The 26,357-nt window shown below is 44.0% G+C and overlaps 2 protein-coding genes across 7 annotated transcripts in view; one reads left to right on the plus strand and one right to left on the minus strand.

Moving 5' to 3' along the window:
* Zdhhc4 (zinc finger DHHC-type palmitoyltransferase 4) overlaps positions 1-5,624 on the minus strand; it is an 11,888-nt gene extending 6,264 nt beyond the window's left edge. For 2 of the 6 annotated variants that reach the window (XM_015502039.2, XM_015502037.2), the window contains exons 1-6: positions 5,515-5,624; positions 4,614-4,944; positions 4,007-4,131; positions 3,169-3,242; positions 2,675-2,853; positions 472-597 (exon numbers count right to left, since the gene is read on the minus strand). In XM_015502039.2, coding sequence (XP_015357525.1) covers positions 472-597; positions 2,675-2,853; positions 3,169-3,242; positions 4,007-4,126 — 499 coding nt within the window. In that variant the 5' untranslated portion in view covers positions 4,127-4,131; positions 4,614-4,944; positions 5,515-5,624. Of the gene's footprint in view, positions 1-471; positions 598-1,644; positions 1,701-2,377; positions 2,407-2,674; positions 2,854-3,168; positions 3,243-4,006; positions 4,132-4,613; positions 4,945-5,514 lie in introns of those variants that run through there. The other 4 variants (XM_015502038.2, XM_048785324.1, XM_048785325.1 and 1 more) reach the window with 4 other exon arrangements.
* A 20,466-nt stretch (positions 5,625-26,090) lies between these two features.
* The window catches only part of LOC107155897 (Grid2 interacting protein), a 34,778-nt gene continuing 34,511 nt past the window's right edge, over positions 26,091-26,357 (plus strand). Inside the window, 1 exon segment of the mRNA XM_015501921.2 lies at positions 26,091-26,354. Coding sequence (XP_015357407.1) covers positions 26,091-26,354 — 264 coding nt within the window.

The following is a 26,357-nucleotide window of genomic DNA, read 5'->3' on the forward strand; positions in this document are numbered from 1 at the left end:
AAAAAAAAAAAAAAAAAAAAAAAAAAAAAAGATATTTCAGGACATGGGTTTAAATAAAATATGTGATTAAGTAATTGCTTCTTTTGCAATAAGGCTACTAGAAAATTTTAAACCACATATGTGACTCATGTAATATTTTTGTCAGATAGGAAACAGCCTAGAACCTTAGGCATTCCCTAGAATACTAAGCTTAGCTAGGGCTAAAATCTGCACACAGCAGACCATAAAAGCATCTCTCCCATAGCAAAAGAGAGCTATTATGCCTAGGGCTGAGGATGGCCACTGTGCAAAAACATACAACCTTACCCTCAAGTCATCTGAAAGAAACCACGATCTGGCCTCCAACAGAAGCAGACAACCCACATGTAGGAATCAAATGGCTGTCTTTTTAGACTCATGAAATACCACCTTACAGATAAAGCCCATGCATGCACTTGGGAGGGTCCACTGGAGCCCAATAGCCATACTCACTGCAGTGCTTGGATCGAGCTGGTTTCCTTAAGTCACAAGTAGAACACCTTGCATTCTTTGGAAACATAACTTCATCAAATTCATAAACTTGAAGAAATAATAATTCATTTTCTTTTGTTATGGTGCCTGAAAAAGATAAGGACGAATGCTAGTTTCAAGCAATATGTAGGTGGGATAGTCACAAAGCCTGTCCCAATACAACAGAACTAAAACTGCTATATTTAATATTTTAGGTAATTCATTTTTTATATCTGCTTTGACATATAATCCATAGATTCAATTCAAAGTATACAACTCACTGGTTTTTAATATATTCAGAGTTATACAATCATTATCATAATCAATTTTAGAATACGATCACCTGAAAAAGAAACCCATTAGCAGTCACTGCCTACTTCTAAGGTCCCCAGGCCCTAGAAACTGCTAATCTATTTTCTTTCTCTATGGATTTCCTTTTTTGGATCTTCATATAAATGAAATCATATAATTTATGGGTTTTTTTTTTTTTTTTTGTGTGTGTGTGTGTGTGTGTGTGTCTGGCTTCTTTCATCAGCATGTTTTTATGGTTCAGACAAGTTAGAGCCTGAATCTATACTTCATTCTTGTTCTGCTTTGCAGTGCTGCAGATGGAACCCAGGGCTTCTCTTATGGTAAGCAAGTGCTCTACCACTGGCTCCCACCACAGCTTCTAGTCTTTTTTATGGCTGAATAATAGTCCATTAAATGGGTTTATCACATCTTTTCACATTCATCACTTAATGGACATTTAGTGTTTCAAGGACCTTAAAGTATAAAAGTAAAACAATAGGACAGAAAAAAAATTACTAAGCACGGTGTAATAAAATTAAAACCAGACAAAAGAGACTTGAGAGCATAGAGCATTAGCTGTGATAAAGAGGCTTGATTTATTATGAAAAAAAAGACTGAAAGATTGTGAAGTATTATCCACAAGGAAAGGATAATACCAACTCTAAACATGACAATGTATTTAGTAAGAATATATATGTGCATAATAGTTTTAAAATATTTAACAAACTATGAAGAAAAGCCATCAGAATGAGATAACATTGCTCTGAGAAACTAATTTAAAAAAACTAGTATGGATATAAAAGTTTTGAACATAATTAACAAACCTGATATAATACGACTCTTGTTGAATACAGTGGTACATACCTATAATCCCAGTGACTTGGGAGGCTGAGATAGAAGGATCACAAGTTGGAGGCCAGCCTCAGCAACTTAGTGAGGCACACAAAAACTTAGACAAGACCCTGTCTCAAAATTTAGAAAAATAAAATAAAAAGAACTGGGGACACCATTTAATGGTAAAGCATTCCTGGGTTCAATCCTCAGTACATAAAAACAAAACAGGGGCTGGAGTTGTATTCAGCAGTAGAGCGCTTGCCTCGTACATGTGAGGTACTCCATTCAATTCCCAGCACCACATACAAATAAGCAAATAAAATAAAGGTCCATCAACAACTACAACAAACAAACAAACAAAAAAGCCAAAAACTTAGAAAATACAAACTTTTTTCAAGCACATATGGATCATTACGAAAACTGACCACATACCCAAGCATAATGCAAGTCTCAAAAAATTTTTAAAAGGGAACATTATCATACTAAACCTATGTTCTACACATATACAATCAACCAAAAATAAGATATATATAAAGAGTTCTAAGTAACCCTTCAGTCAATGACAAAATAAAAAACTGGAAATATGCCAGGTGCTATGGTGCATTCCTGTAATCCCAGTGACTTGGGAGGTTGAGGCAGTAATACTGTAAGTTCAAAGCCAGCCTCAGCAACTTAGTGAGGCACTTAGCAACCCTGTCTCTAAATAAAATATTTTAAAAGGGCTGGGAGGGCTGGGGTTATGGCTCAGTGGCAGAGTGCTTACCTGGCATGTGTAAGGCACTGGGTTCCATCCTAGGCACCACATAAAAATAAATAAATAAATAGATAGATAAATAAATAAATAAATAAAAAGGGCTAGGGATGTGGCTCAGTGGTTAAGCACCCCTTGGTTCAATCCCTGGTACAAGGAGGAAAAAGAAAAAACTGGAAATATAAAGTTAATAAACCCATGACACACAAAATCCTTTGCAAACTTCTCAGAGAAACCACTACTTGTTTGCAGCACTATCAGTAAAATAGTTGAGCTGTCTCAGTCTGTATGCTAAGAGCCTCAACTTACCAGGATTGGTTAAACAAGTTAGGGTGAAGAAAATCAGGCATATAATTAGCAACAGATACGGCAGAAGAAGGTAATACAGAGAGAATTCCAGCTCTTGACAGTAGCCAAATATTTCCCAGGTATATTCAGTATAAACTGTCCCTTGCAAGACCAGGTGCAGGATAATGAAGGCATGGTTGCTGAAAGGAAACAAGCACAGCTTATTCATAGGGTTGCTCCATTAAGAAACTGTACAAAAGGAAAAAAACTAACCAAGGGCCAACCATGTCCTTTAAAAATTAACTAAGAAACCATTCCACTCTTTAAATATGTATTTTAAAGTAGATATTAATATCCCAGAGACAGAAGGCAGATTATCCATGAGTAGAGAGGCTCTGAACCCAGCATCCTTCCCATGCTGGAAACCACAGGAGCTTCCTGTAGCTACAGATTAGCAACAATTAATAATCAAGACAAAAACAGAGGATCCCATTTGAACTCTGAACTGTAAATACCGTGTATGGAAGAGGTAATGAAGCAATTTTCTCACGGCTCTCTGAATGCATTCTGGAATTATACAGGAACATATCTAAAATTTAAAAATTAAAAAAAGTTCAATTTCATTTCTCACCACCACCCCCATTCCCACAATTTCAATACTCCACATACAACTGGCAACTTGTTTCCTCCTATAGGTAGTAAAACAACTTAAAAGAGAATTTTTAAAAGAGAGAGAGAGAGAGAGAGTGAGTGAGAGAGCGAGCGAGCGCCTTCTACTGGCTTGCCTTTGATGCCAATTCTTTCACTCCTACCCTGATCCCAAAGATGATACCTGTCAGGTATACCTTCATGGAAAGAAAGGTAAGCAGAGGTTCAGGAAATGCTGATGTGAAGGCTGCTCCTTCCCCTGCCCTGGATTCAGTCCACCCCCAGATCACCAGTAGCCTAGGTCCCTCCCACATCAACCTCTTCCCATGAGCAGCTTGCCCCAATTTTGCTCACTTTGACCCTTAATGGAGAGAAGGCAGACAGAAGCTCAGCTTTCAGAGCACACATCCTCAGTTTCACCTATCAAGTACCTCCAGAAGAATTCTGCTCATGTCTATGCCCAATTACAGGCATCACATCCAGAATTTAAGAGCCAAACTTAAGAATGCTATCTTATCTCAGAGCATCATCACAAGATTACTTTCAGCAGTAACAAAAACAAAACAGATAAACTGTGGAATACACTAAAACTTCCATAAATGAAAGACTAAATAAACCAATGAATTTAAATGGCATCTCTTTCTTGTCCTGTTGAGAAACCAGTAAGTCCTTTAGATTAGGGCAATGTTCAAATTTGAGTGTTACCTGTGCTCCTCCCTGGACCAGACCTTTCAAACGGTGGGTTTTGGAGCAAATGCAGACCATAACAACACTAACCAGCATGAACACCAAGTAGAACAAGAAGAGAATCAGGAAGTCCATCATGGTGGCTGTAAAGGAACAGAAAGAGTATGACTAGCTACTACTGAGGGATTTACATTATGGTACACATTCTCAGACATCAACTCCAGTTCTCAAAACAGAATTCCCTGCCCTCAGGCACATGCCACAGAGCCCTACTACTTTCACTGGGGCCTCTTAGATCATCCTGAGCTCTCTTTTTCAAGATGAACACTGTGGCCTGCCTTTGGGGCATTTCCTGCCTGCAAATTCCAAGATAAAGTGAAGAAAAATGTGGGTACACCTTCCTTTCCCACAATAACAAATCTTTCTTTTACTTCCTTAAATATTCATATAGATACTGATACAGAAAGTACTCCCCAAAATCTGATGACAACATCATCCAAACAGGTAGCTCCTGGAGGAAGTCAGGGGGCCTATACCCAGCACCAGGCATCATGTTCTATGAAGTACCCCTTCAGATCAGTGACCACAACTCTCAGGGATCACACATAGGAAACAATATATGGACCTGTATTAAGAAACTGGAAGTGGTTACTTTGGCTCTTGGCAGACAGGATTCTGGACCGGGATTGAAACTTGAGATAATCAAACTAGAAATTGTTCATGATATGACAAGGAACGAAAAGCAGCAATTCGCACTCATGAAGTAATTCAAAGTCTCCCGCCTACATATTTCTGTTGGTTGTATGCTTTATCAGCTGGTGGCTCGGGCATTCCTCTTTCCAAACATCCACGGAGACTTAAGGTGGCAGATCCGCTTCGCAAGTGGTGTGCCCCTGGTACAACAGGCAGCATCCAAAACTGCAGGAGCCGTGGTTCCTTCAGGAGGTCGGATCGGACTGCAGAGACAGATGGGTTCAATATTCGCATATTGAGATAAGTGTTGGAGTTGGCAGCGGAATGCATTGTGGAAAAGGATTTGCAAGTAGGGGATGTTGAGCCCCCCGAGGCGTGAACGACTTATAATGACTTCTGAAGAAACAGCTAATTAGGAAAAAATAGGCCGGGAGCCTTGGGTCTACCCCTCGTTATCCCTACCCTTGAGGCACCCACGCTGGAGGCCAGGCAGAGCGAGGCCAAGAACTCTCTATCCGAGGCTCCCAGGCCTGGCCCGAGCTTTCCCCGGATGCCGGAACCTGCGTAGGGGGTAGGGGGAGGCAGGTGGCAGCAGGCTCGGAAGCGAATTGTAGCAGGCCGGGCAAGGACAGGTGAGGCCCGGGAAAGGGAGCAGGTGACAGCTGACTTGGAGGAACGCAGGGAGCAGCGGTTGGAGGAGACACGGGGGCGCCCGGGCGGGATGGAGATAGCACTGAGGCACTCTCACACACCAGGGAGAGGGGGAAGGCTCAAAAATGGGGACCGAAGACCCTGAGCAAGCAGGGGTGACAACCCCGCAGAAGCAACCTTACCCCCAGCCTCCACCACAAAGCCGGGACCAAGCCGGCGCCCTCAGGAGACTTCCGGCAAACCGGTGACGTCATCGCAGCGCCCCCGCCCCACAAGGCTTACTTCCGGCGGAAGTAGGAGCCGGAGGCCGTGGGTTGTGGGGTTGCGGGATTTGGTGCCGCCAGGAAGTGGGATTTTTGGAAACTGTCTGCAGATTTACTAGAGGACCATGGTGGGTCTGACTCGGGAGGATACCGCGGCTGGGAATCGGGCCGGGCCGCCGCAACCGTGGCCCGGGTCCTAGCCGAGCAGGGGGCCCAGAGCGGCCGCGCTTTGGAGACTCCTGTCCTATTACCGTGCCTTCGCGGCGGACTGCTTGCTCATAGCCAGCATCACCGTTAGGATCTTTCCGAACCATTCCAGCATCTTCCACCGCAGAAGGCACACTATGTGACCGCCTGGGTCATAGTCCGCTCCTCGAGCATCCCTGCTTCTGCTCTCTGTACAGCTCTGAGCATCCTCCCCCTGGAGGCAGTGACTAGTGCTTGACCGGAAGCCTTGAGGATGAAAGAGAAGGCTGTTTTGATGATAGTCAGTCTTGGGGCGAGAAGAGCTGCTTCCAAACATAGCATGGAGAAGGCCCCTGTGGAGTGTTCCTTAGCTTCCAAATCCGCTGAGAACCGTCTATTCTTGATACCTTTGAAAACCTGAGCCAGGATGGTTCTTCCTTTGAGGAGAAATATCTGGTCTCCAAACACTGGGCTCAAAGCTCTTTTCCTGTTTGTCTTTGCTGCCTGACCCAGCTATTTAATTTCCTCCCCGCCCCCTGCTTCTACTTTTTTTTTTTTTTTAAGAAAAAATTTACCAAGCTGCGCACCTATTGAATACATTATATTCAAGGCCTTGACCAAGTAATGGATAAAGCTTAATCTCACATCCAGAGTTCGGGCTGGATTTCATCCGTGTCTCCAGCTGATTTCACCCTGTTGGTTAACACTGAGCTAATATCTGGTGGTTTAAAAAAATTTTTTTCATTTTTGCTCATAAATGCAGAACTTTATTTTTTATCCCTTTTTCTTTTCTCTGGATGGCTTCAGTTCAGACTTTGAATCTTGATCTGATCACCTATTGTATTTTGTGCTGTGCTGCCTTCCTTTAATTTAAAAAAAATGTATTCAAGTAATACAATATATTCTTCCCGTGAAAGAGTCGAAACTATCTAAAACAAATACATGGGTGTGTGTGTGTGTGTGTATATATATATATATATATATACACACACACGTGTGTATATACATATATGTATATATAGTACTTCTACTTTATTACTGAGTATTTCTATTTACTTACAAAAATATGAATTTTATTCACTTATAAGGTTTACATAGTTGTAATCAGTGTGCACAATTTTGAACTTTGATTTTTTATTTATAGTTTATCACAAGTATTTTTCATCTAACAAAGTAGTTTTGTTTATTACTCAGTTACAGTATAATGAACTTAACATTTTCTTATTGTTGGACATTGTATTATTTTATACTTTTTAATGTTATGGGTAGTTTACAACTAGCATATTTACAGTCTTTTTATTTGGTGGGGGAGGGTGCTGGGGATTGAACCCAGGGCCTTGTGCATGCAAGGCAAGCACTCTACCAAGTGAGCTATATCCCCAGCCCATATTTACAGCCCATATTTACAGCTTTTATTTGTTGATTTTTAATTTATTTTTCAGTGCTAAGAACCAAATCCAGGGCCTCACACATGCTAGGCAAGCACTACCACCAAGTTACATCCCCAGACTGATAGCTTCCCAACCCCTCTCTTGGGCTAGTGCTCACCTAGCATGTGCAAGGCCCTGGGTTCGATCCCTAGAACTGCAAAAATAAAAGCAAACAAAAACTTAAGATGAATCTCTCAGTGGTTGGTCAGTTCCTGAAAATCATGTACTTCTAGCATTTTATTTTTCCTTTCTGTTCTTCAAAACCTCCAATCACAAATATTAAGGCCTGTATTTCATAAGTAGAATAGAAGAAAACACACCAAGCCTAAAACAAAAAATTTAATTCAAGTGTGATAGGAAGGATTGTATCACCTTTGATGCATGTGGCAAATAATCCCTCTTAGGAGCATTCCTGAACCTTCCTGTCAGCCCCTGAAACTGAACCTGTGGTATCAGTTTTTTACCTGCTGCAAGATCAGTTGACAGGATCAATCACCTTTTACACCATGCTCTCTTCTCCCCAAGGGAATGACTTTTCCAATACTTTGGAAATGGGATACAGGACTTTAGCGCTGCTCCTTTACAGTGATTTGTTAGTGGTGAGAATTTTGCAACAGAGAAACAAAGAAGAAAAAAGAATTGCAAGGAAAGTATTTTTGTTGAAGGGCAAGAACTGGATTGTGTTGGCTTACTATTATGCCAGTAGTAACTATTTTAGTGCCTAGATCATAGTAGATACTCAATGTGTTGAATGAAAGAAAAAGGGTAAATCACACTGGAAAGAAATCTGTGTCTTAGCTAATACTAAAAGAAAAAGTGCTCTGGCCAGTAGGTGGCGCGACAAGTGTCGCTGTTAACTGACTTGGAGCACATCATATGGGTACCCAATTCACACTTTAGAATTCCCACTTGCCATTGCTACTGTGATTTCTGTCCCTTAAAGCACTGTGCTCAGGCACCTCTGGAAGGGAGTGGTCAGGGCAGAATCTCCACTGCCTGACTTATTTCTGAACTGGTCTGAACTGGCACAGCTCAGTGTTCTTTGGTCATCAGGCTTCCTGACTTCCAGTCAAGGACCTTTTTCTTCTGCCCATGTGGCTTTAAACCAGTTTCTCCACCTCTCTGACCCTTGGTTTCTTCATTTTAAAGTCAGGATAAGAGAATCTACCTCAAAGGGTTGTTACGAGGGTTAAATAAGATAATGCACCTAAAGGAAATTCAATAAATATTGACCATAATATTGTAGATGCAATCCTCAACATTAACAAATATGATCAACACAGAAAAACAAAGCAGAAAGTAATTCTGGTGCAAGATATTTGGCATATCAAGACACTTTGTGTTATCAGTAATAGTAAGCCCAACTCAATCTGGACTAAATAACAAATAAGACTTATTGTCCTCTGCCACAGGAATGCCAAGAGACAGGGTGACTTCAGGAATGGCCTGAGTCAGTACTTAATGACATCATCAAGAACAGAGCTGTTTTTGTTCCTCACTCTGCCAGTGGAGTATCAACTCCATCTCCAAACCAGCCTTCCTCCTGGTGGTAAAATAGCCGCCAGTCACCATTGTGACTTCATGCTTCCATACTCATATCCAATGAAGGGAGAATGGGAGGATGTCTACCCTAGCATTCCAGATAGGAGTGCTCAGATTAACTTTGACTGGACTGTCTTGGGTCTAAAAGGTTTACTCCTGAACCAATGATAGAGTCAGAAAATGGAATGTGCCATTTAATGTGAGTTGAACAAGGTCCCCTGCTGTATCTGCAGGGAAGATAGTTTCTCCCACAGCACATGAGCTGCTCAGGGAATAGGAGAATTTCAGAAAGGCCTGGATGATACTAGGAAGAAGCATGCATTCTGCATAGGCCATTGATAATTGGGCATCTAACAAGTTGTGATGACTGGAACGATGAGAGAAATATGTCAAAAAATGTCTCCCAAAGTTAAGATTAAGCCCTGTATGGATAAAGGCACAACATCGAAAATGTGGAAAGCTCTGGGGCCCAGCAGTAACTTGTTAGGTGTCCTTCTCTTCCCAGACTCAAAGGCAAATCTATTAATAAAATCCCTTCCTGGCAGCCACCTCCTGGTGCAGATTCAAGGAAATGTGCCTTCAAAGGCAGGGGAAAGAAATTTTATCCACAAAGCTGCAGTCGCACAGTGGTCCAAGGTCACCCCCAGAGGATGCAATTCCTTAGGAGCAAGAGAATGTAAAGAGAGAAGAGGTGGAGGTGCTCCAAGCCCACAGAGTACAGGAAAAGAGGATGGCAAAGAAGACCAAGTTCAAATTGTCAAAGAAGTAGGAGAACCAGGGGAGAGGGGCACTGTGGAAGCCAAACAGAAGAAATCCACTCTGATCTCTCCAGGGAGGTGCAAACAGGTGAGAGCAATGGGAGGGGCTAGTAGGAGCCACCCATGGACTCCAAGAAATGTCCCCAGGGGACTGCAAGGTAGCCTGCCATCCTGCCCCGATGATGACTGTAGACTAACCTACCAGGTTCTAAAGCTACCTTGACCACAGGAGTCAGGAGGAGCAATGTTGTTTCCTACATTTATTTACATCACTTTGTCCAGGCATGATTGGGGGTGTCTTGCACAGACACAGAAAATAAGATAAAACAACTTTAAAGTGAGTGGAGGGCAGAACAAGACAAAGGGAGAATTCAAGTAAGAAACACAAGGTAAGCCAGGAGCTGATCCCACTCTATGGAGGAAGTTAGATGCTCAGAGAGGCCAACATCAAGGTTCATGGACCAGCACCGGACTGTGAGGTAGATGATAAATGAAACTTGGTTATATGAAATCACTGAGATTGGAGGCTGTTTGTTACAACAGCTATCATTATGATGCTAATACACTACCCAAGTTGGTGGTAGTGAAAGCGATAGCACAGCCCAGTGCCACCCATCAAGCCTGCCCTCGAAATGCCATTATGCCATTGGTCAACCTCAGCTCAGTCATGGGGATGGACAATCATCTGGAACAACCCCTTCCCCCACTCCTGCAGACTGTCACACCCACCCTACCCTTGTCATCAAGGTTGTAAGGGTACAATGCAGACATACAGAGATCTGGGCAGGAGTACATGACTGCAATATATAAATCCTCACTTTGGACTCCATCTCCTCATCCCTGAGTGGCTGGATATGTCGGGGGAGACTTGGCAGGGAGAGGAGAGACACCAGCCAGTTTTAAGCCAACGTCTGGGTTTTCCCAATCAATCTCTGTCTGCTTTCATTCGCTTTCCTCAGACAGTCTCTTTCCAGTGCCCTCAACACATCCTGAATGAAGGGCCTTTAGCCATATTCAGATAAAATTTTACTATGGCAGGCCATTAGTCTGCTGAGGCCATCATAACAAAATACCACAGACTGAGTCCCTTACATGACAGAAATTTACTTCCTCCCTGTTCTGGAGGCCACAGTTTGAGATCAAGGTGTTGGCATACTAGTTCCTTCTGAGGCCCTTCTCCTTGGCTTGCAAATGGCCATCTTCTCTGTGTCTCCTTATGGTTTTCCCCCATGTGTGCCTGTGTCCAAATTTCCCCTTCTTATAAGAATACCAATCTTATTAGATTAGGGCCAACCCATAAGACCTCATGTTAACTTAATGGTCTGTTTAAAAGTCCTGTCCATAAATACAGTGACATGCTGAGGTACCAGGACTCTGGGCTTCAACACATGAATTTGGACACACCTTGGCCCATAACAAGAAGGGTCCATTTTGTGATGTTCCTGGTCATATTTCTGTGGGTAATTTAAGGAGGGAAAAAAAACACTTCTCAAGTTGGGCATGGTAGAGCACACCTGTAATCCCATCAGCTTGGACAGCTGAGGCAGGAGGATCCCAAGTTCAAGGTCAACCTGGGCAACTTAGGGAGATCCTGTTTCAAAATAAAAAATAAAAATGGCTGGGGTTGTACCTCAGTATATTAAAAATTTTAAAAAAAGACCCTTCTCTGACCAACTACAAGATATTCTTAACAGGGTACCATGGTTAGTTGGGTATTTTCCAGAGTTTGCAAGAAAAAAAATATTAGGAGGGAATTTACATGACCTTGAGTTTGTTAAAATTGATAACCTTTGCTCTATGGATAACACTGTTAAGAGAATGAAAAGACAAGTCACCTACTAAGAGAAAATAATTGCAAATCACATACTGGATGAAGGACGTCTCTCCAACACACACACACACACACACACACACACTCTCTCTCTCTCTCTCTCTCTCTCTCTCTCTCAATACTCAACAATTTAAAAATTTTAAATAGACAAAATATGTGAACAGACACCTCATTAAAGAAGACAGATGACAAATAGGCACATGAAAAGGAGCTCAGCATCATTAGGAAAAGACAAATTTAAATATCCATGAGCCAGGCATGATGGCATGCCTGTAGTCCCAACTACTAGGAAGGGAGAGGCTGAGGCAGGAAGATTGCTTGATTCCAGAAGTTCAAGGTCAGCCTGGAAACATAGTGAGACCTCATATTTAATTAAAAATAAATAATTAAATAAATAGCTGTGCTCAGTGGTACACACCTATAATCCCAGCAACTCGGGAGGCTGAGTAGGAGGATCACAAGATGGTGGCCAGTGGGCTGGGATTGTGGCTCAGTGGTAGAGCACTTGCCTAACATGTGTGAGTCACTGGATTCGATCCTCAGCACCACATGTAAACATATAAATAAATAAAGGTCCATCAATAACTAATAAAAATTTTTTTAAAAAGATGGTGGCCAGCAACTTAATAAGGCCCTAAGCAACTTAATGAAACCGTGCCTCAAAATAAAAAAGGGCTGGGGATGAAACTCAGAGGTAAAGTACCCCAGATTTGAGTCCCTTGTGCCAAAATTTAAAAAAAAAAAATCAATGAGCATCAATAAGATACTACTGCATACCTATTAGAATGCCTAACCACCACCACCCCCATCCCCAAAAAACACTAATAATGCTAATTGCCTACAAAGATGCAGAGCAGTTGATAGGAATGTAAAATGGTGCAACCACTTTGGAGAGAGTTTGAAAGTCTCTTACAAAGCCAAACTCAGATATACCATATGATCCAGCAGCCATTCTCCCAGGTATTTACTTGATTTGTTGATTTTAAAATTTATGTCTATAAAAAGCCTACATGTGAATGTTTATAGCAGATTTATTCCAAATTGCCTTAAACTGAAAGCAACCAAGATGTCCTACAAGAGGTGAATGTAAAACTAAAAATACTCTCAATCAAAAAAAATTTTTTAACTTTTTGTTTATGTTTTTGTTTGTTTGTTTTGTTTTGTTAAGATGGAGATCTTACTCTGTTTCCCAACCTGGTTTCAAACTCTTGGGCTCAAATGGTCCTCCCACCTTAGCCTCCAAGCAAAAAGTTTGTTTTGAAACACACTTTGCAGGCTGGGGGTGTAGCTCAACCTAGTATGCATCTAGTGATTATAATAATAGTCAAAAAACAATGCTTACCATGTTTCACACGGGGATGGGGTCTGTTTTTGAGATTTCCTTAAGATGACTTAAGGCCGCCTGGATCCATCCCCCATAAGGGAGGATCCACTCCCTTCTGTTGGGACGTGTAGGGCCTCAATGAGGAATTTGTTAATGTATCTATTGGATAAATATTTATCATGCACCCATGATGTGCTAAGCACTATTCTAGGTCCTACAGTACAGCAAGGAGCAAACAGGCAGAAATCCTGGCCCTACTGGAGCCCATGCTCTACTGTAAGACAGTAGGACATGTGGTTGGCATGACCTGCAGCATCAAGTGCTGTGAAGGAACAGAAGCAGAGAAAGGGAGGATGGGAGGCTGAGGGGAGGCTGCAGGAACAGGAGACCTATAAACCAAGACTGTGAGATGGGAGGGGAGAGAGACTTGCAGATGTCGGCAGAAACAGTCTAGGCAGAGGGAAAAGCCAGTGCAAAGACCCTGAGGTGGGAACCTGCCTGGACTGTGCAAGGAATAAGCAAACAAGGGGTGGCGTGGTGAGGGATATTCAGAGATATACAAAGGGCTGGACTGGATGGGGCCCGGTGGGTCACTGGAGGATTCCAGGAATGGGGAGGGTCTTAACTGAACAGCCAGGATCTGAATTTTCCTTTACAGTCAGGCTCAGGCTAGTTCTGGCAGCTGTGTTGACAACAGACTGCAGGGGGCAAGGGGATGCCAGTGAGGAAATCAAGGAACCAGCCCATGACAGAGATGGTGGCAGTTGGCACTACACTGGTGAGGGGAGAATTGAGAGAAGTGGGTGTTTTCTGGTTATAGTTTGAAAGTAGAGGGTTGAGCCTCCCAAGATTTGCTGGTGTTTGAGTATGAGATGCCCACCTTTCTCCATAGCACCCACCTAGTGTCTCCAGGGGTTCCTTTCTCCATACTTGCAAATAACCCTGCTGGCTTGGCCTCCCTCCCTCCCTCCCTTCCTCCCTCCCTTCCTCCCTTCCTCCCTCCCTTCCTCCCTCCACCTGCTGGCAAGATGGCAGAACATGGAGGAGCGCCCAATGGCAGCTCAGCATGTACTTTCTTCTGCAGTCAATAGAAGACTACCTACCTGACTCAGAGTCCCCTCTGGGGGCTACCAGGTGGCTGTAAGAGATGGGACAACTGCACTGTTTTGCCCACTCTCACTCACATCAATACAATACTCAACATTGACCATTAACACCAGGTGTCTGGGGTTTTCCTATACCGAGCAATTCTCCAGCAGACACCAGCTGGGTGTCCCCTGATGCAATTCAATTTGAACACTGCTTGGAGTTAAAGTCAGATCCCACAGGTTAAGAGCTCAGTCCCACAAGACAGCCCCACCTCAGAGTCCAATTGCAAGTGCCATGTCAGCACCTAGACTTCTGATCAACTGGCTATAAACTATAGGTTCCCATGACTCTTTCCCAGAGTTCACTTAATTTGCAAGAACAGCTCATAGAACTTGGGGGGACACTTATCATTGCCAGTTTATTACAAAGGATATTTTGAAGGAGATCAATGCCCATAATTTTGTGCAATTATTATGTGTCATCCACCAGAACAACTCACACATTTTTTCTAACACACACACACACACACACACACACACACGGGGAAAAAAAAAGGTACAAATGAACAGCCAAGCAAGGAGATCCAGTTTCGGAAGTGTCCCAAGAAGGACGGCTTCTGTCCCCAGGGAATCAGGGTTTACCATCCTCCCAGCATGAGCATGTGTTCTTGTCCGCCAACTCATAAAACTCTGAAGCCTTCCTTTAGGTTGTCTATGGAGGCTCCATTCTGTTGGCATGGTGAGATTGCATCTTTGGCCATCAGTGATGAACTCAATTGTCAGCTCTTCTCCTCGGCAAAAGGTTCCAACCCTCTAATCAGCTGGCTAGTTCCTCTGGCAACCAGCCCCCATCCTGAAGCTACTCAGGAGCCCACCAGGAGTCATCTCATTAGAACAAAAGATGCTTCTATCACACAGGAAATTCCAAGGGATTTAGGGACTCTTTCTCAAAAGCTCCTATTGCTCAAGAAATTACAAAGGTCTTTGGGGGCAGGAACCACCTTATATATTTCTCATTTTTTTCACAGTAGCAAGGAGTTCTGGGCAATCCATGAACTTTGGAGCCAGGCACAAATACAGCCTCAGACACTCATGAGCTTGTGTGGCCCGGGACAAGTCCTTTGATCTCTCTGAATCTCTGTTTTCTCATCTCTAAACTGGACTAACAGTTTGGGCTTTGTTGGGAGAGTTTTGACAATTGAATGAGATAAAAAAAAAATGTTTGAAATTCGTCTGGCACAAGATTGAGTCTGGAGTTGTGGCTCAGTGGTAGAGCGCTTGCCTAGCATGTATGAGGCACTGGGTTCCATCCTCAGCACCACATAAAAATAAATAAGTAAAATAAATGTCTATCATCTGATACTTTCCTCATCCCCATTGGCTACAGAATTTAGGAATATACTCCTCCTAGAATTCAAGTTTTTAAAAAATCAACTTTATGGAAGTATAATATAAGTTTTTGTTGTTGTTTTGCTTTGTTTGTTGTACTGGGGATTGAACCCAGGGGCATTTAACCACTAAGCCAGAACCTTAGCCCTTTTTTTTTTTTTCTTTTTGGTACCAGGGATTGAACTCAGGGACACTCAGCTCACTTTTGCTGAGGCTGGCTTTGAACTTGAGATCCTCCTGCCTCAGCCCCCTGAGCCACTGGGATTATAGGCGTGTACCACTGGGCCCTGCTTGGAAGTGTAATTTAATATAACAATTTGCATACATGAACAGTTCAATGAGTTTTGACATGTGTGTCCCAGTAAATTACCACCATTATCAAAACACAGGATATTTTATTCTTTATCCCCAAGTTTCCTCACACCCTTTTGCAATTTATCCCTCCCTCCACCCCAGACCCAGCAATCACTGACCAGACTCCTGGTCCTTCTCCCTGTCCCTCCCCACTCCCCTACCTCTCCTCCTTCCCTTCCCCACACTTCTTCTTCCAATGCTAGGGGTCAAGAATAACTACAGGGCCTCAAGCATCAGAGCGCTATCATTAAGCCACACCCTTAGTCCTCTCTGATCTGACTTCTGACACTACAGATAGGTGTGAATCCAGTAGGTTTTTATTTTATTTTATTTTGGTATTGAGGATTGAACCCAGGAACACATTACCACTGAGCTACAACCGCAGTCCTTTTTAAATTTTAAGACAGGTTTTCTCTAAGTTGCTGAGGCTGGCCTCAAATTTGGCTATCCTCCTGCATCACTGGGATTACAGGAGTTTACCACAGCTGACGTGTGGTAGAATTTTATATAAATGGATCCAAGAGCTTTTTGTTTCTGGCTTCTCTCACTTAGCATGTTTTTGAGGCTCAACCATGTTGTTGTCATTCATATCTTTGTGTTACTGAGTAGCAGTCCATTAAATAGACGTACCATAATTTGTTTATCCATTCACCAGCAGGTGCATATTTAGATTGTTTCGGTTTTTCTGGTAACTGTGAATAGTGCTGTTCTAAGCACTCATGTCCAAGTCTCTGTGTGAACATGCGTCTTCATTTCTCTTGGATAAATGCCTAGAAGGGGTGTTCTGGTCTGACTGCATGTATTCCCAGCCAAATTCATTCATTAAAGCCTTAACCCTAATGTGCTGGTATTTGGTGATAGGGCCTCTAGGCAAGTAATTAAGGATAATTGAGGTCATAAAGATGGGACCCTAATCTGATAGAATTAGTGCCCTTATAAGAAGGGATACCAAAGATTCTGTCTCTCTTTCTTTCTCTCTCTGTCTCCCCCTCTCTGAAAGTACACTAAGAAGTCATTGAAGACCATGAGAAGGCAGTAGGTAGTCTTCAGACAAGGAAGAGAACCTTCACCAGGAACTTAAGTGGCCAGCTCTTTAATCATGATCTTCCAGTCTTCATAATCAAATAAATGTCTGACATTCAAGCCACCCAGTCAGTAGTATTTTGTTATGGCAGGCCAAGCAAAAACAGATGGAATGGGTGGTGCTCTGGTCTGCAAGTTTGTGCCCCGCCAAATTCATAAATTGAAGCTTAATCCCTCATGTGATTTTCTTTTTTCTAAATATTTATTTTTTAATTGTAGTTGAGTATAGTACCTCTATTTTATTTATTTATTTTTATGTGGTGCTGAGGATTGAACCCAGGGCCTCGCACTAGGCTCTGTTGCTGAGCTACAACCACAGCCTCCTAATGTGACTTTCTTAAGAGGGGGATCTTTTTTGAAAAAACATTTTTTTTTTAGTTGTTGGTGGGCCTTTACTTTATTCATTTATTTATATGCAGTGCTGAGAATTAAACCCGGTGCCTCACACTTGTAAGGCAAGCACTTTATCACTAAGCCACAACCCCAGCCCAAGAGGGGGGACTTTTGGGAGGCTTGTCTTTTCTGCCATGTGAGATCACATACAAGTTGCCTTGATCTCGGACTTCCCAGCCTCCAGAACTGTGGGCAGTTAATTTCCATTATTTATAGAGTACTGTGGTATTTTTATTACAGTAGATCAAAGAGACTGAGATGGAGTGGAGTGGGGGAAGTTGTCATGTGTTTAACTTTTTAAGAAACTTCCAGGGGCTGGGGATGTGGCTCAAGTGGTAGCGCGCTCACCTGGCATGCGTGCGGCCCAGGTTCGATCCTCAGCACCACATACAAAGAAAGATGTTGTGTCCGCTGAAAACTGAAAAATAAATATTGAAATTATCTCTCTCTTCTCTCTCTCTCTCTCTCCCTCCCTCTCTCTTTAAAAAAAAAAAAAAAAAAAGAAACTTCCAAACAGTTTTCCATAATGGTTGCACCATTTCACATTACCAGCAGCGGTGTCAGGTGATTCCATTTTTTTTTTCAATACTGGAGAAACATCCGTTTGTTATTGCAAAAAGACAAAAGAACCTGCCAAGTCACCCATGTGCCTGCCACTGTCTGTGTCTAATTACCATGCAGCACAACAATTATGCAGCCTGTTAAGATTTGGAGATATGCTCTACAATGTATTCTACTACAATATCAGATGCTGCAATACTGCTCTGAGATCACTTTTGTTCACTTGTGTTTATTTTTTTCCCATGAAGATATACTGTTCGCTCCCAGCAAAGAGGTGATAATGTATGTGAGATGAAAGAAAACATATGGACAAATCCCTCTCTCCATCTCTTTCTCTTTCTCACACATGTGCACACAAACACAAACTCATGCACACACACACAAACACAAACACACACACACACACAGAATAACCTTGGTGTGTACCCTTTGGAGAGTACCTCTGGCTAAAACAAGTGTGAAAAACATGAAGCTTATTACAAATACCTTGTAGTCTATCTGGTACTCCTCCCCCACACCCTGAGAAGAGCATTTTTTACACTTTTTTTTTTTTGAGCTGGGGTCTCTCTGTGTCACCCAGACTGACTTCGAACCTGAGCTCAAGTGATCCTTCTGACTCAGCCTCCCAAATAGCTGGGATTACATATACATGCCATAGTACCCCTCTGAAAAGAATTTTAAAAATATATTTAAATTTTTTTTTTGGTTGTAGATGGACACAATGTCTTTATTTATTTTTATATGGTGCTGAGGATCCAACCCAGTGCCTCACACATGCTAGGCAAGCGCTCTACTATTGAGCTACAACCCCAGCCCCTAAAATACACTTTTTAAAAAATGTATTAGTTGTTGATGGGCCTTTATTTATTTATTTATATGTGGTGCTGAATATGGAACACAGTGCCTCACACATGCTAAGCAAGAGGTCTACCACTGAGCCACAATCCTAGCCCTAAAATACACTTTTAATTTTAGAATAGTTTTAGATTCACAGAAGAACGGTTAAGATGGGATGAAGTTCCCCTGTACCTGCGCTTCATTTCCCCAAATGATGTCATCTCATGTTACACATCTCATGTCACAACCAATGAACCAAAATTGATCCATTATTATTAACTAGCTCAGAGTACCTCACTTATTCCCTAATGCCCTTTCTCTGTTCCAGAGTCCCATCCAGGAGACTAAACTGCATTTATTCATCATGTTGAGGGAGATCTAGAAGGATGTAGGCAGCCAGGGTAAGATGGCAAGTGAGGAAGTCAGGCCCAGGGCCAAGCCAAAGGAGAATGAAGAAGGTCTTCCCATGAGGTCAACTTCCCAGTTGATGAAATACTCGTGGATACAAGTAGGGAACAAGTCAGACACTTCTGTCCTACTGAGCCGGGGATCCAATAGAAAAACTAAAATAGATGCATGGACACAGAGGGCACCAATGAATAATAGTGAGGAGATCGAAGACAGGGGAGGAGATCAGGAAAGGAGGAAATTCCAGGGACCATAAAAAGAACAAGCCAAAACTTCCCCATCAGACTCCTGACTCCAGGGCTCCTTCTCTTTGGAGAAGTCTGTTGCTGTAGCTTTTGCAATACCTGCTGCTTGCTTGCTATCTCTGTGTCCTGTTCTACAGTTCTTTGCTGAGCAGAGACAATGAAACCAATACCCCTAGATAGTAAAAATGTCTCCTTAGTTTCCTCCAATCTATGCCAGTTTCTTGCTGTTATGGTTTGGATAGGTGGTATCCCCCCAGAAGCTCATGTGTGGACAATGCAAGAAAGTGCAGAGATAAAATGATTTGGTTATGGGAGGTGTAACCTAATCAGTGGCTTAATCCCTTGATATGGATTCACTGGGTGGTAACTGTAAGCAGGTGGGGTTGACTGGAGAAGGTAGATCACTGGGGGAGGCGTGCCTTGAGGGTATGTATTTTGTCCCTGGTGAATGGACCTCTCTCTGCTTCCTAGCAGCCATGTCCTGAGCTGCTTTCCTGTCCTCTATCTACTCTTTCGCCATGAAGTTCTGCCTCACCTCAGGCCCCAAGTTATTGAGTCAACCATCCATGGACTGAGACCTCTGAAACCATGAGCCCCAAATAAACTTTTCCTCCTCTTAGTTGTTCTTGTCAGGTCTTTTGATCATAGAGATGAAAAATCTGACTAAAACACTTGCTTTCAATGATCTTGTCTGTCTTAGAGAGTCAAGAATTCTGTTTAGGGCCCTTCAATTGGGGTTTACTGCTGTTTTCTCAGACTACTTATGGGCTGGGAGAGAAGATGCAAAATGTCATTCTCATCCCATGAAGTCAAGGGTGTGTACTACACCTGTGATTTATCACTGTTGACACTGACCTTGATCAATCCCCTAAGGTAGTGTTTGTCAGCTTTCTCCACAGTAAAGTTCTACATTTTCTGCTCCAACCCCTTCATATGGACACTCTGAAAGGAAATCACTAGCCAAGTAGAGAGTTATGCTCCACCTCTTCAGTGTAAATTATTTGAAATTCTTCAACATGGAGAGATTTGTCTCTTCCCTCATTTATTTATCAAATAAATCATCTATTAGTAGGGACTTGTGGGGATTTGTTTTATACTTTAGGTCAGACCCCAATATGGCTGCCTCCTGCCATATGCATAGGTTCTGCATCCACAGATTCAACCAACCATGGGTTGAAAACACTTTTAAAAATCGTGTTTGAGGGGCTGGGATTGTGGCTCAGTGGTGGAGCGCTTGCCTAGCATGTGTGAGGCACTGGGTTCGATTCTCAGCACCACATAAAAATAAATAAATAAACAAAATAAAGGTATCGTGTCCATCTACAACTAAAAAAACCAAAAATTAAAATAAATCATGTCTGAGTTGGATGCAGGTGTGCTTGCCTGTAATTCCAGGTACTCTGGAAGTTAAGACAGGAGAATCACAAGTTCAAGGCTAGCCTGGACAACTTAGCAAGACCCTGTCTCAAAATTTTTTATAAAGGGGGGAGGGGGCTAGTATAAGGTCCTTGCTTAACATCTGGATGGCCATTTTAAGTGACAGCCACCCCTTTAAGGAAAAAGTTTCACTTTCCCACCCAAGGGCATTTCTGAGAAAGGCTCACCACTCCCTCCTACCAACCCAATTCCTAACCACTTGCATTAGGACCTGCCCAGCTCTGATTCCTGAGCCTGCCTCATAAAAATCCTGGAACCCAAGCCTGTTTTGCCTGTCTCCACTATAGAAAGATGGCTTTTGTCAGCTCTGACAAGTATACTCTCCTGTGTATCTCTGCCTGGTCTCTGTCTTTCATTTCTCACTCACTTGTCTCTCATTCCTTGTTTTCCCTTCAGCTAGGATGGAGTTCAGCAGTGGAGTGCCTAGGTTCAATCCCCAGTACTGCAAAAATATAAACATAAAAAGTTGTGTCTGGGGCTAGGAACATAGCTCAGCTGGTAGAGTGGGTTCAATCCCCAGCACCACAAAAAAAAAAAAAAAAAAAAGTTGTGTCTACACTCAACATGTACAGGCTCCCCCACTGCTAAACCCTAAATGATACAATATAACAATTATCTATGTAGTATTTCCATTGTGTTATGTATCATAAGTCATCTAGAGATGATTTAAAGTATGTGGGTTTATGTGAACAGGTTATATGCAAATATTATACCATGTTATATAAAGGACTTGAGGATTTGCGGGGTTTTGTATCGAAGGGGTCCTGCTACCAACCCCCCATCAGTACCCAGAGATGACTATGCTATGTTATTTATTTATTTATTTTGGTACTGGGGATTGAACCCAAGGGTGCTTTACCACTGAACTACATCCCCAGCTCCTTTTTATTCTGAGGCAGGGTCTCTCTGAGTTGCTGAGGGTCTCACTAACCTGCTGAGGCTGGCCTTGAAATCGTGCTCCTCCTGCCTCAGCCCCCCAAGTCACTGGGATTATAGGCATGTGCCACCACACCTGGCCTATGCTATTTATTTTGTTGCTCAAATTGTTCCAGCTTTAGCTATCAAGAACAATTTCAGGTGGCCCTGTCCCTCTGACAAGTCTAGTCTCTGTGTGCGTTTAACACTTCTTACTCTCTAGTCTCAGAAGATCCTGTTCCCCACTTCCATAATCAGCCATTTCTTCAGGAAGCCAGGACCCCTTTAATTGGACACTGATACTAGAAATCAAGGTCTGGGCACTGGATGTGCTGGTTACTACTGGAGTCTTTGTTTCTAGGTCCTCTCAGCTGACAGAACATATAAGTACATGTGCATGTATCAGTCTATGTATTTACATCTACAAAGCTTTCTAGATGCATCCATCTGTATATAGTGAGTTAAACCTGAGTTAGCATTGATGGCCCTAATTCTCATCCAGTACCAAATGGATCATTCCAGCTTTCCCTCCTTAGCTGGTCTGTAACCTTCCACTTCAACAGAGGAACCCAGCACCCACCATCCACTTACTGCATTGTTCAGTTCCAGTCTGTATGTGTGGTGTGGTTCAGCATCATGAACCTGTACCTCCATGGGAAACAACCATACTGACTAGACTAGAGTGCTATGTGCAGTTTCTTTTGCCTTCAGGTTATGGACTCCACTCATTTCCAGTTACTTAAGTCAACACTTTTTTCCCCAACCCAAACTATTTTTTTCTGGCCTGGTCTCTCCTCCTGCCAATAAACAGTCTGTGTGGCTCCCACTGAGACATTCTCCATGGGGAACTGGATTCCATTTCCTACTGGGTCTCATTAGTCCCCTTCACCATCACTGATCCTGCTGAACCAACTCATATTGCCCTCTCAAAACAACCCAATCTAATCCTCCTGCTCTATCTGCCAATCCCCATGACTTCGTGGGCAGTTAAGCCCCAGGCCCACCTCAGCAAGTCTTCTCTTATGCCTGAGGAATGTTGCTCGTCCCCCAGGAGCAGCAGGGATTGGCCAACCTGTGTTCTGGCCAAGCTGTCCAGCCGTCCTGCTGGTCTACCTGGTAACGGGGGCCTTCTCAGGTTACTCAGAGGATCACTTTGCCTTAGAAACTCCAGCTGTCCCCTCAGGTGCATCAGTAACAGATGCCAAAGCTCTGAGCAGCAGAGCCAGCAGCAAGCGAGCGTCCCTGGGTGTTCTGTGAGCACTGTGCTTTGTCCTCCGTGACCACTGCAGTTATCAGCTTGGAAGGTGAGCGTACATGGGGGAAGCAGGTGTGGCACCCAGTAATCTGGGTTGGGGTCCTCCAAGATGCCTCCCACTCATGCCCTGATACAGCCCAGTCCGCCTGATCAGGAGCCTGGATTCCTGCATCCAGGGGCAGGTTAAGGAAAGGAGAATGGCCCAGACAGGGGACTCTGGGTGGGTAGGTGGAAGAGAAGGCTTAAATCAGTCTGCAGGACTGGGTACACACTGGAGGGATTGACTTAGTTCAGAAGCCTTGGGGTGTCTGAGTGCTGGTAGCCTCCTTGGCCTGGTGGGCTCCTCAGGCTGGGTGCAGAGGTGTTAGGAGTTGCCTGCTCTGGACTCTGACAGGAAGCTCTGCCACCCAGCATGGCTGTGCTGGTCAGAATAGCTGTGCTTGTGGAGTGGTAGGGAGTGTGGGACCTGGCCCTAAATTCAGTTTCCAGCCAGCCCCTCTTTATTAAGCCCTCTGGAAAGGTTTGAAGCTTTGTCTGAGATGGGAGGGGGGCATTGTAGCAAGAACTTTGGAGGGAGGGACAAGCTCTGCCATTTCCCAGAGGGGTGACCTTGGGTTGGGACCTTCCTAACTCAAGGTACAGACTCTCCACTTTCTGGGATGCTTATAAACCCCTCACCTCCAGGATCTAAGTGGTTTCTGGGTCCTCTTTCTACTCCATCATTCTAGTTTCTGGAAGGGTATGATTCCTGCAGGACTCTGCTTCTCTCATGGTAAAAAAAAAAAAAACTGACCTCAGGCCCCTCCAAGATGTGGTGATGCCCCCACCTGTCCTGTGCCTAGTGGTCTCCAGGAGTCCAGTGCATTGACAACAATTGATAGAGGAGTTTCCCCAAGGCTCCATGCCTAGTGGCCAGCACCATAGCCTGGCAGTTTAGGGCTGATCCTACCAGCCTCAGGATGCCACCCCAGTGTGAGTTCTTACATCATGCCCACTGATGGCCAGGTAGCACAGACTCTCTCTGCATGTGACTGAGGGACATTTTCTCCCAGTTAATCATGCTTTTGGAAACCTGGGCTTCCATTCCCTAAGCACCAGCTTCCCAGAAGTTCCCCAGGCCTTCTGGGGAAGGCTGCTTCCTCGGAGAGGGAAGACTGAGAAGATGACTCCAATAGGCATGTCTCCAAGCATCTGCAGAGGGCTGAGGGGCATCTGAAACCATAGCATTGAAGCTCAGGTTTCAAAGGTCCCTCAAAGCCTTCAAAGGTCCCAGCATCAGGGAGCCCTCAGACACTGACCAGAACAATAAGCCTTCACCCCATGCACTACCTAAAATGCCAGAGGCCCTCCATGGAATCCTATAAGGAATCTCCACCCTAAACAGACAGAAATACACAGACTATTCCATCCAGAACAGTCCTTCCTTGTCGGGCTGTGTCTACGTTCTCAGGATACGTTACCAGCCCATGCAATACATGTTTTGGAGGACAGACACCACCTCCCTAGAGCCTGTCTCGAGTCAAGAACCCACAGATCTCAAATCAGCCACACCATCCTTTCTCTGGGAGGTCAAGGAGCATGTCAGCAGTATGCTATGCCTGTAATTCCAGATACTCAGGAGGCTGAGGCATGAGGACAGCAAGTTCCAGGCCAGCCCCAGAACTTAGCAAGACCCTGTCTCTAAATAAAAAATAAAAATGGTGAAGAGAGTGGCCTACACATGGTAGCATGTGCAGTCCTGGATTCAAACCCCAGTACTCAGGAAAAAAAAAGAAGCCTCCCACCTCAAAAAACAAATCCCAGCAGCACCACCAAAAGTTATGAGGGAAGGAGACAGCACTTCCAACTAATACCTATTCATTTCTCTTTCTTACACATTTCTATTACTCATTATCTTATCAGTTGCAAGCAACAGAAATCCAGCAGCTAAAAGAAAGAAAGGAGGAAAAAATAAGCAGAAGTTTGTGAGCCAGAAACACTAACAAGTCCTTTTTTCAAATGAAAATTGGGTGAATTTCAAGCAAATGAATCCAGGAGTTCACAAATATTATAAGAACGGATCCTTCATAAGGCGGCAACATGTGGCCAACAACCCCAAGCCTGCAATGTCCTTGCAGCTAATGGCCCCAGAAAAAGAATGTCTCTCTCCCAAGGCCAACATGTCTTGTCTGAAAAGGCTGTAGAGAGCTCTCCTTGGGGCACCGAGGCTGGGATATGGTGATTGAACAGGCTTGGTTAATGCCAGCTCCTGCTACCAGGGAGAGTACATAACTGCCTGTTCCCTCAGAAGCCCTGGACAAGGAGAGAGGGAGGGCTTGTTGGTAGTCAAATTACTGGATTGCCTACAGTACAGGTGGTGGGAGGTCTGTGTGGACATTCTCAACATAGGTGGTACACAGTGGGCAATACACAGACAAAAATGAGCTAGGGAGAGGCTGGAGGAACAGGCTGGCTCTGCCATTCCCCAGGGGCTTGACCTTGAGTTGAGATCCCCCAGTTTCAAGGAGTGGTCCCTCCACTTCCTGGGTCTAGAGGTTTATAAGGCACTGCCCTGTGGCAGCGGGTGGGGATATGAATGGTCACCTGGGGCTTGTTCTTGCTCCAAAATTCCCTTTTGAAAGGGTATGATTCACACAGGACTCAGAAAGGGGATCTGGCAGATGAAAAAGGTAATAAGAGGGTGAAGTTGGAAGGATTGCTGAGAAAACGGGGTATGGAGGGCTGGGACTGTGGCACTGGGTTCTATTCTCAGCACCACATATAAATAAATAAAATAAAGATCTATCAACAACTAAGGAAAAAAATATATATATATATTTATATATATAAAGAAAAGGGGGCGTGGAAACTAGATGTATCATGGAAGCCAGACAGTAAAGCCAGACAGCCCCCTGGAAAAGTGTGTGGCCTTGGTCAAAACACCAAGGAACTCAAATGAAGACATTCAGGGAGAGTTGTCTTACATCCAAAGGGGAGGGGGATGTTTTAATTATAAAGTCAAGGGGTAAGGGATACATAGAGAAATGAGTGGATGTCTTCAAAGATCCCCCTCCACCTTGTCCCTTGGTGTCCTGGAGGGTTCAGAGACAAGCAGCCGGGCTCTTCTCTGCCCTTCTACCTAAAGACCATGCACCCCAATTACTGCTGCTCCAACCTCCATCCACCACACTGCCTCTGTGTGGTCTGAGACCTGGTCTGTATCCATCAGACATCCCCATGGCCCTTTTTACCTCCCTCCTCTAACTGAGCTCCTCTGGGGCTCCATTTTCTCAGCCACAGACAGGCGAATGAATGGGGAAGGGGAAACACGCAGACAGAAAAACTGAGACAGAGGGAGGAGTCAGAGAAAAGTGGAGGCCCAGGATACTCCAGTTCTGTTCCCATAGACAGGGCCACAAAGAATCCCTATGCTGTTCTTTCTCTCTGCTCCAGCCACACCATCACACCATCACAGCTGCCATGCCGGCCACCAACCAGGGCTGGCCCGAGGACTTCGGCTTCCGGCTAGGTGGCTCTGGCCCATGCTTCGTCCTGGAGGTGGCTGAGGGAAGTAGTGCACACGCCGGGGGACTGCGGCCCGGGGACCAGATTCTGGAGGTGGAGGGGCTGGCTGTGGGCGGTCTGAGCCGTGAACGCCTGGTGCGCCTTGCTCGGCGCTGCCCTCGTGTGCCACCCAGCCTTGGTGTGCTCCCCGGCCCCGACGGCGGCCCGGTAGCCCTGTCCGCA

The sequence above is a fragment of the Marmota marmota genome, unplaced genomic scaffold (assembly GCF_001458135.2).
Source record: "Marmota marmota marmota unplaced genomic scaffold, marMar, whole genome shotgun sequence".
NCBI classification, from domain to species: Eukaryota; Metazoa; Chordata; class Mammalia; order Rodentia; family Sciuridae; genus Marmota; species Marmota marmota.